This window comes from Oreochromis aureus, linkage group 7 (genome assembly GCF_013358895.1).
Source record: "Oreochromis aureus strain Israel breed Guangdong linkage group 7, ZZ_aureus, whole genome shotgun sequence".
In the NCBI taxonomy this organism is placed as follows: Eukaryota; Metazoa; Chordata; class Actinopteri; order Cichliformes; family Cichlidae; genus Oreochromis; species Oreochromis aureus.
In genome coordinates, this window is record NC_052948.1 from 17,123,311 (window position 1) to 17,132,312 (window position 9,002).

The window sequence follows — 9,002 nt, forward strand, 5'->3', positions numbered from 1 at the left end:
TGCAGGAGGACAGCATCAGAGCTTGTGACACTGAACAGACTGAATAAACTGATTAGGAAGGCTGGCTCTGGGATTGGCTGCAAACTGGATGCTTTTAGTGCTGTGGTGGAGAGGAAGTCACTGAAAATGTAAATGTCACAAACATCCCCTGATCACCCCTCTGCACTTATACATATATGAGTACATAGCTAGGGTTGTTGTTATTTCTCTGTGAAGTTCTGAATAGAGCTCAGTAAAATGGCCTTTTGAAAGTGGGCTTCTCTGCTTTGCATGAAACAGTGGGTTTACAAACCCCTTGTGGTCAACCACTTTGAGCCAGTTCCGTTCTGAGAATGATTTAGTTCATGAGAAAGGTGTTTAAAATGGTGTTTGAGCTTTGTGTCTGCAAGCTCAAGAACATTTGTCGCATTTACTTCTAGAAAGCTACTCTCAGCTGCTGCCTTATTCATACGGGGTCACCATAGCAGGCAACTCAGCACACAGGATGCAATCCCAAAGAGATTTATGTCTCCTCCTGCAACTGAATCTGGGAACTTTTTCTTGTTAGGTAAATGTGTACACAGCTACACTATTAAATTCTTATTGAAGGATGAACATTCACCCATCACAATTCACAAGCTGTTGTCTTTTTACCAGTATGTATTTTTTAAAGCACTTTTGCGGTCATCGCTGACATATTTTCACCCAAAACTGAATGATAATGAAAACAAAACCTGTTGATGTGCAAAGTTTTCTTAACATGACAGGTAATGGTGCAAAATTGTATTTTTTTAAACCCTTTTTGTAACCCTCTGTCCAAAGAATAACCAAAGAAGCTCAAATACATGTTATATTTCTGTCCGCTATATTAAAGTAGCATTCATTCAGAATCAGTGCCGCCAACTCCTGCTGACAATCATGTTTGAAAGATGTTTTTATTTTCAAATGATATGACCATCATTTTCTATTCGTGTGAATTTGTCCAAAAAAGATGAAATCCACAAATTACCAAGTGCTGCCTGTTAGCCTTGGTCAATTCTATATACAAAGCTATATACACAAGTACTTCAGATCCATATGATGTCAGTTATTTGACAAGCGATGTTGCCGATCCTTTGGACTGGCAAACAAATGCAAAATAAAAGTTATAACTTTAACTGATCTCACGATTGAGTTCACATTATGACAACTTTTTTTTTTCTTATAATTACCACTATAAAAAAAGCTGTGTATGAAAACAAACCATACAGATTTCTTCAAAAGTACAAACAAGATCTGCAAAACAAAAGAAAAAGAAAGAAAGAAAAAAAAAAGCAAGGCCTGGAGTCTTTTAAGCATAAAATATTATGTACAATAAAAAGCACAGCCTACTATCCAAGTTTCAAAGGGTTTGTTCCTGAACAGGCAGATACAGATAGGCTTCTTTGCAACTGGGAGTTGATTTTATTTGTCCTAATTGTGAGCTGCGCTCTACTGACTGGTTCCTAAGGGGTCAGCTGTAGGACAAAGTTAAGATGTGAAAAAAGAATTCACAAGTTAAACTGGGTCGTTATGTTATGACCTTTCAGTGATGTGAATAGGCGGCCACTGAATCTTCAGTCCCGTGTCGCTATAATAAATAGCTGTGCGTCAGACAGCAGAGACGGCCTGGCTATTATAATCAGTGGACTCCATTTTGAGGATGTAAGGGATGATGCTGTCAATCTGCACGTTGCCAATGAGCCCAGCGAAAAACAGCTCCTCGGTGACAGCTGCACTTATCAGCCTGAGGGCAGGGAGACGCAGCAACAGCTTGGATAACCTGGGATTGATGGGAAACAGACATCAAATTCAACATGTAACAAGTAAATCTAAGAGAACAGCACACATCTATCCTGCTTCTTAAGAGTAAAAGACGTATGGTGTGTTTCCAGCATCGCTGGCGTTATGCAGCACAGAGGTGAAGCCTACAAACCTGTAAGAGTCTTCTGGATATGTTCTGGTTACATAGTCCTGCAGCTCCATGTAGGCTTTTTCCTGGAATCTCTCTATCTGTGGGATATTATCTATGCCCGGATGATCTGGTACAAAAATAATGTATATGCGCAGTCAGACTTGAGTACACCAAGGAATCAGCTTTTGTGAAAATTGGGGGGGATTGTCTACGCACCAGGGCTGAAGAGTACAATAGCTTTGAGGTAGGCATATTCATACGAGTCCGGGGAAAGCTTGGACATGCTGTTACAGAACTCCTGCATCCTCCAAATGTGCTCCATCACTATTTTTCCTCTCTCTGGGGACAGCTTCTCTGTGAGACCAAAAAAAAAAAAAAAAAAAAAAAAAAAAGACACAATGTAACAGACATGCGATAAAAGTGAATAAGACAGATTTGGATAGGGCTAGGAATTGATAAGCATTTGCTTCTTCATCCTCCTTTTCAAACAGGAAACTGCCAACCTTTTGGGGTTTTTGTGAATAGGATGGCTTTTAATGATTTTTTATTTATTTATTTTTCAGATTTATTAGCACTTGTTGCTTCTCTTTTCAAAATAAAGATGTGTTTGATTCATTGAACATCTTGTGTTATTGTCCCTTGAGTCTGTCTAGCTTAACGGCTTTCCTCTTTCTCAAACACAAGTATTAAACCTCTCAGGAAGCCAGCACCAGAGCTCTCCTACCTTCCTGTAAGCTGGTCTGAAGATGGTTGATAATGGCACTTAAGATGGTGCCGACATTCATTACATTTGAACACTGTGCCAGACCCAGGGCGAAAAGTTCATTCCAGCAGAATTTCATCAGGTTAATGTCATTGTCTTGCCCGCTGTAAAACAAAATGCACATGGTTAATGTACTACAAAGGACAGCGCGTGCAGATGTAATGGCGCACTTCAAAGACACATGATTTAACAGACATTGGCCGTTTATCAATGCCCAAGTACGTGAGTACATACTCGCGTTCTCGGTGAGTACGTACTCGCCGAGAACGCACGGGAGTACGCACCCGCCGAGAACGCGAGCACGGACTCGCGATATGTACAATTGGAACACCTGCGTACGTGATGATGTCACAGGTCCGGAGTTTTTACTGCCGTCCCCTCCTAATTTAACTGTGAGTAACATGTTATGAAGCTTAACTTTAATCACAGCCAAACCGGTTTACTCAGGAACAAATAAAACACTGAAATAAACCAAACATTAACATTTAGAAGTGATCTAAGTGACTTATATATCATTTTTAACCTCAGTAGTGAAACCTCTATTAATAAAAATAGTGTACATGTACATACGTGTACATACCTTAATAAAACAAGCAGGTGAGATGTTAGAACGCTTTTATTTCTATTCTAGTGGACACTCAATACTATAGACAGCTGCTGGAGTTTCTTTAACCTGAGTAGTGAGAAGTCCCATGGCGCGGGGGTTGAAAACGATGTGCGGGAGTCCGCTGTTGAGTTTTGGACGAAATGCATTCTGGGATATTTAGCTGTCCCAAGTCTACACCGATGCATGCTCGATAAAGCGGGCGGATCGAGAACACATCCGGGACTTTTTCGCGTTCTCGGCTTGATGCGTACTTCGAATTGGAACAGTACTTGGTCTCCGACTGATGACGTATCACGAGTACACGAGAACGCAAGTACGCACAAGTACGCATATTGATAAACGCCCATTATCCACAAAGAATATTCTTGCAACAACAGGCTTACCCGAGGGTTTGAAAGGCAGGTATGGAGCGTGCCCAGTGCATAGAGAGAAAAAGTAGCCGTGAAGCCGATTCACAGATGTAGTTGACATTGAGGTACTCTGGCACAGGCAAAGGCATCATAAGCTGCAGGAATGGGGAAAGAAAACAAAAATATGCTAACACTGCGGACAAAAAATATGTAGCTCTGTTGAACATAATCAGGTGTTTTTATCAAAGGGGAGAGTCACAATCAGTGGCTGTGCTTTTACCTTGAAAGGGATATGGCTGTCAGAAAGTAGAGGTCCTTCCAGCTCCACCACAGGGCCCGACTGGTCCCCTGACATCAGGTGCATTGTAGCCTCCAAGGACTCTCCTGCTGAGCCATCGCCAGGGTGCAGGACTTTGGCCAGGGTGTCAAAAGCTCTAATGATACACAACATATACACTTGTTATATTTTTTAAAATGCTTGCACCGAAAGATCCTCACATTTGGATTTATAAGTTGTATGTCGCAGGAGATTCATCACAAAGCAATACAGCACCACTGTCACAGATGCAAAATGCTATACTTTTGATCAGCAGAGTGCCAGTCTAATTAAAGCCTTAAGATCGAATTAGAAACCACATGGCCCTGCAGGAAATTCAATTACAGCTTTATGACAAACAGAAAATAGAAGCCAGAGAGTTTGAGTTTCATTCTGGTGCTTCTTTAGGCCTCGGTATCAGCATCAAAGCATCCTGATTTCTTACGACAGCTCTCACCTAGAGATATCACTTGCAGTTTGTTCATCTCCCTGGATATCTGTCATTGAGCTGTCACCGTTGCTAAGTGTTTCAGCTCCCATCAGATCATTTCCGCTGTCACTCGCTTCTCTGCTCTTGTTGAGATGGGCAAGGGATGTTACTACATTTGCCAGTGTACCAAGGTCACCCTGGGATGGGTCCTCCTGCTGAGGAGCGGACAGTCGTTATCGAACATTCTGATCACTGGGACAAAACTGGTTCACAGCAAACTTATTAGGACACTATCTTCATCAGTGAACATGCAATGAGGGTTTTTTTGTTTAATCCTAAGCAATCAAAAGTTCTCTGCTTGTAAATAAGGTAGGAAACATCCATGTTACCTTTTCAGGTGAAGCTGGAATCAAGATGGTGTTTTCCAGCTTGGAGAAGGGTTGCTGGATGTTGAGCAACATGCTTGACTCAAGCAAACTTGCTGATCTGAAGTTAAGAGATTTGACATCACATATTGCATTATACTTTACAAGGCCGTGTAGCAAAAGAATCATTTCCAGCCAGAAATATTAATGGAGCTTCTAATTGTATATAACGTTACATAATAGACTTCCAATATAAGTTCAATATAACTAAGCAAAGGCATAGAAATGTAGAAAAAAAACATGTTTTCTTACACTGTGGACAGTTAAGGGGAAGTAGAATTCAACAAAACTAATAATAACAACAACTGTCTTATAAGTATATTAGAGATTAAGTAAGATTCACCGAGCAGTTTCCTTGTCGGATGCAAAAGTAGGTGTAGCAGCCAGAGGGCTACACAAGTTCTTGCGGATGTAGATCTTCTCAGTGGAGGCTGCACAGTTGACAGATTTTTCTCTTGCAGTGACTTCAACAGGCTTCCTCTCACACTGAACAGCTAAGAGACCAAAGTCATAGTCACGTCAGTCTTTAATCATGCAGGTTCTTAATTACTTAATATAGTATTACAGTTTCTTACAGTCCTGCTTCATGCCCAGAGCTATACAGCGCTGCAGTCGACAGTACTGGCAGCGATTTCGGTGTAGCTTGTTAATAGCACATTCTCCGGAGCCCCTGCATGTGTACACTAGGTTCTTCCTTATGCTGCGTTTGAAGAAGCCTTTACAGCCTTCACAGCTAACGGCTCCATAATGACGTCCTGAAAGGTGAAAGGGAAACGTGATCAGGTGTGCTTATGTGTCATTTCAATACCAACATTATAAATAAAAAAATCTCACTCTCTCTATACATATATATATATATATACCTAATGCATACCTGAGGCCTTATCCCCACAGACAACGCAGTACTCCACAACAGGCTTCACAATAGACTGGTCTGAGCTTTCAGTCACAAACTGCCAAACAACCCCAGAAATTGAATAATTTAATACAGCAAACACTGCAAGCAGGCTGACTAAACATATTCTTGCCCCAGTCATTAGACTTTTCAGTAGCTTGTTTATCAAAACTGGAAGGAGTCAATAACATCTTCAGGCAATACCTGAATCTGCTGCCCAGTGAGTTCAGGGGAGGCAAACAGCAGCTGGTTAACCCCAGAACCATCTGGAGTAGTGAGGATGACCTTGTTGGGTGACCCTTCCTGCTTGGCCAGAATCACCTTCCCCCCAGGAGAATAATCAGCATTTGCTAGGATAAACTGCTGCTTTCCAGGGGAAGATGGCTCAAGTGCTGTGACGATCTGGATCTTCTGTCCAGTCTGCTGGTCAGTTACAATCTGTTAAAAAACAAATATATACATATATATCAAAACATGAGCAGGTGTTTGCTGCATGTGCTGAAATGATAAGTGGAATTGACACATTTTACAAGCAAATTGCACATATTTATTTATTCACACAAATTCACAGTGTCTGGGGGAGAACGGGCCATATCGTCACCTGAATTCTGTGTCCTAATGCCATGTTGTTGTCTGCTGACACAAGCTGAAACCTTTGAGTCTGTCCATCCATTCTGATATTGCACACACCTTCCTCCACCACCGTTCACATCAGTGCCCCATGAAACAGGCACACCTGTTAAAATAAACATCTGTATTACTCTATGTTGGGACCAGAGAATACCCTTTAAAAACAAAACAATTACTTCACAATTTTCTTACAGTAAACAAATCCCTGAATCGCTTATCAGCACTTTCCATTTATCATCCTTTCCCCCAGGATAAAAATATTTTTTCTGATGCTAAGGTTTTTTCAAAGAAATACGCATGACTGGTTATATTGCACAAAAATTCAACAGAAAAGCAAAGCCAGCAGTGGCTTCACAGTAAACTGCCAAATAGTTCTTAAAACAAACTGCCAGTCATTTCCTTTATTCAACACACTGATTGAATGGCTAAATAAAGTCAATCTCAGCTGAAATACAGAAATGCTTTCCTATCTAAATATTAACATTAAAGTCAACCCTAATAATATTCTATAGGTTGAGATCTAGCAAATACATTTTAAGACCATTTTTAGTAGATGCTAGGGCTTTCCCGGGAATATAGAACTGTGATATAAAGAATTTTAAAAATCAACACATTTTTTAAAGTAGTTTTCTTCACTCAATTGTAAAATATGATTTTTTCATCAAATGGCATAAAATAACAAGAAAAGGCGCAGACCTCTGTTAAGTAAGCAGGAATTTTCTTGGTGCCAAAGAAGGTTTGGCCTTCTATTAAAGTGAAATCATGAGAACTTGATGAAAGTATTTTTAACCATTTTTTAAAAATTGGGTTTCATTTACTTGAACTTAAAATGCATTTTAATATTGCCCGAAAAAATGCATATTCCTCTGTTAAGTAAGGCCATATTGCACTTTGACTTAACCATATGCAGTTCAGTCATCACCACCATAGGTCAGTTTGAGTCAGGAAAAACCCTTAGTTCACATTTCACAGTTGTTGAAATCCAGTTTAGCTTCTAAGTGTACAATGAACAGTGCAAATAATGCAGGAAGAGGTCGCCCTGGAGATAAATTTCCTCTGTTATCATTATCATTATCATTATTATTATTGTTATTTTTATTAGTATTATTATTATTTTATTATTATTGTTATTATATGTTGTTGTTGTTGTTGGCTCAATCTCATATTTCTGGACAACAGCCCTGGTCTAATAAGAGGAGGAACGAACACAATCAAAGTTAACCTGATTAATTAACTGATAACATGTTAATAGAAAGAGTAATGTAAAATACCACAAGACTCATCTTTTAATCACAAAAACATTTCTTAGGTTCTACCAAAGATGTAGTTAGTGTTTTTTAATAATCTGATGTCTGCAAAGGAAGCTGGGACATCGTCATATATTTCAACTAAGAGGAAATAAGTCTGGCGAAACTTATAATAACATATAACATAACAATTATTCACAGTCTAGTTTTCTCCAGTAGCTGTCCTTTTAGCTACAGCCCAAAATCTGTTTATATTTTTAAATAATGTCAAAGGCTAATAAGTCATACATTGCTTGAGATAACTTTTACTAATCCAATATAAAAACATAGGTATTTAATCTGTTATGTTGTGTTCAGTGTCAGTAACTACACGTTAATTTGTGGCCTGTGCTAACCAATCAAGCCGGTGCTAGCTCGAAAATGCACTATTGGTGGCCTTGCGATAAAATACAGCTTAATGTCGCAGTAAAGTAACAATAAATGAGCGACAAAGACACGGTATGAAAACATACAAGCTCCTGACAGCCAACTATTTAAAATCGATACGGAAGATAAAGGTATTTCTTTTCCTGTGGGTGAAAGGTCAACATTGAAGGGTTAAAGCATGCTAGGGTTCAAGGCCCATGATGCCAAATCGTACAGTCAACAGTTGCGCTCCGTTTTTCATAACTGACCAAAAATCGCAATAATTCTGGCACCGGACCTCCACGCGAGTCGGCATTTGAGAACAGCTCACGATTTAACACTTTTAAATTGCTGCTGTTACACTCATACTCACGGGAAGGATGCTCTTGCTTGCTTTACGCAGTGTGGTTCGCGACGCTAGCACAGCAGCTAACATTAGGTAGCTGTAGCACGGTTAGCTAAAGCGGCTAACATAGCTAGATAGCATATATGTTGACGATTTTACTGACGCTACGCGTTAACATATGACGTTAGCTCTATAACGGTCTGTAGAGTCTCACAAACATAGCAGCATCATTACATACTTGCCAATCTTATGTCTTATGCGCCGAGCTCCACACGACAGTGCTAACCAGCTAAATTAGCTTTTTGCTAGTTGGTAGCTAATGGCAGCTTCCCTACTGTAGACCTACTGAACACTCCCCCCCCTTCCTGTGTTACTGGCCGCTCGCGGATCTTTCTTTAACCTCTCCTGTCCACATTACTAATAAAGTCTTACCTTTCGACGAGCTGTTGGGTCAGATATTTTACTGCCTTAAATAAATTAATATTTTTAAGTGTTTGCTGCAGGTAGTGGGAGGGTCAGAGTTCGTGACCTTTTTTTATCAATAAATAAGACTCGCACATGCGCATTTAGGCAACATCATTCATATTGTGTACACTAAAACCTACTGTCACACCAGCTATTATTCCATTGCATACAATGTCCTGGACCATTTTCTCACAATCTCTGGGCTTGAATG

The 9,002-nt window shown here is 39.9% G+C and overlaps 1 protein-coding gene across 5 annotated transcripts; it reads right to left on the reverse strand.

The window, feature by feature from the left end:
* Window positions 1–895: 895 nt before the first annotated feature.
* nr2c1 (nuclear receptor subfamily 2, group C, member 1) lies at window positions 896–8,873 on the reverse strand. 5 transcript variants are annotated; one of them, XM_031755725.2, is made up of 14 exons: window positions 8,759–8,873; window positions 6,300–6,434; window positions 5,903–6,136; window positions 5,678–5,756; window positions 5,379–5,558; window positions 5,147–5,297; window positions 4,768–4,864; window positions 4,406–4,593; window positions 3,913–4,066; window positions 3,666–3,787; window positions 2,637–2,779; window positions 2,129–2,266; window positions 1,934–2,039; window positions 896–1,780 (listed from the first exon to the last, which is right to left on the reverse strand). In XM_031755725.2, exons 2-14 carry the CDS (start codon window positions 6,369–6,371, stop codon window positions 1,609–1,611), a joined length of 1,836 nt encoding a protein of 611 aa, XP_031611585.1. In that variant the 5' UTR covers window positions 6,372–6,434; window positions 8,759–8,873; the 3' UTR covers window positions 896–1,608. The 5 variants fall into 5 exon arrangements, with proteins under 5 accessions (XP_031611585.1, XP_031611587.1, XP_031611584.1 ...); XM_031755727.2 differs by lacking the exon at window positions 8,759–8,873 and adding an exon at window positions 8,565–8,703 and having other exon boundaries at window positions 4,406–4,590; XM_031755724.2 differs by lacking the exon at window positions 8,759–8,873 and adding an exon at window positions 8,565–8,703.
* Window positions 8,874–9,002: the final 129 nt, after the last annotated feature.

What these genes read in the sequence shown, in the direction of transcription:
- nr2c1 (XM_031755725.2), bottom strand. Translation starts at nt 6,371, where the DNA reads ATGGATGGACAGACTCAAAGGTTTCAGCTTGTGTCAGCAGACAACAAC. An exon ending in TCTGGGCATGAAGCAGGACT is followed by an intron (nt 5,298 to 5,378) that starts GTAAGAAACTGT and finishes TTGGTCTCTTAG; the next exon opens with CTGTTCAGTGTGAGAGGAAG. An exon ending in ACAGCCATATCCCTTTCAAG is followed by an intron (nt 3,788 to 3,912) that starts GTAAAAGCACAG and finishes CCATTCCTGCAG; the next exon opens with CTTATGATGCCTTTGCCTGT.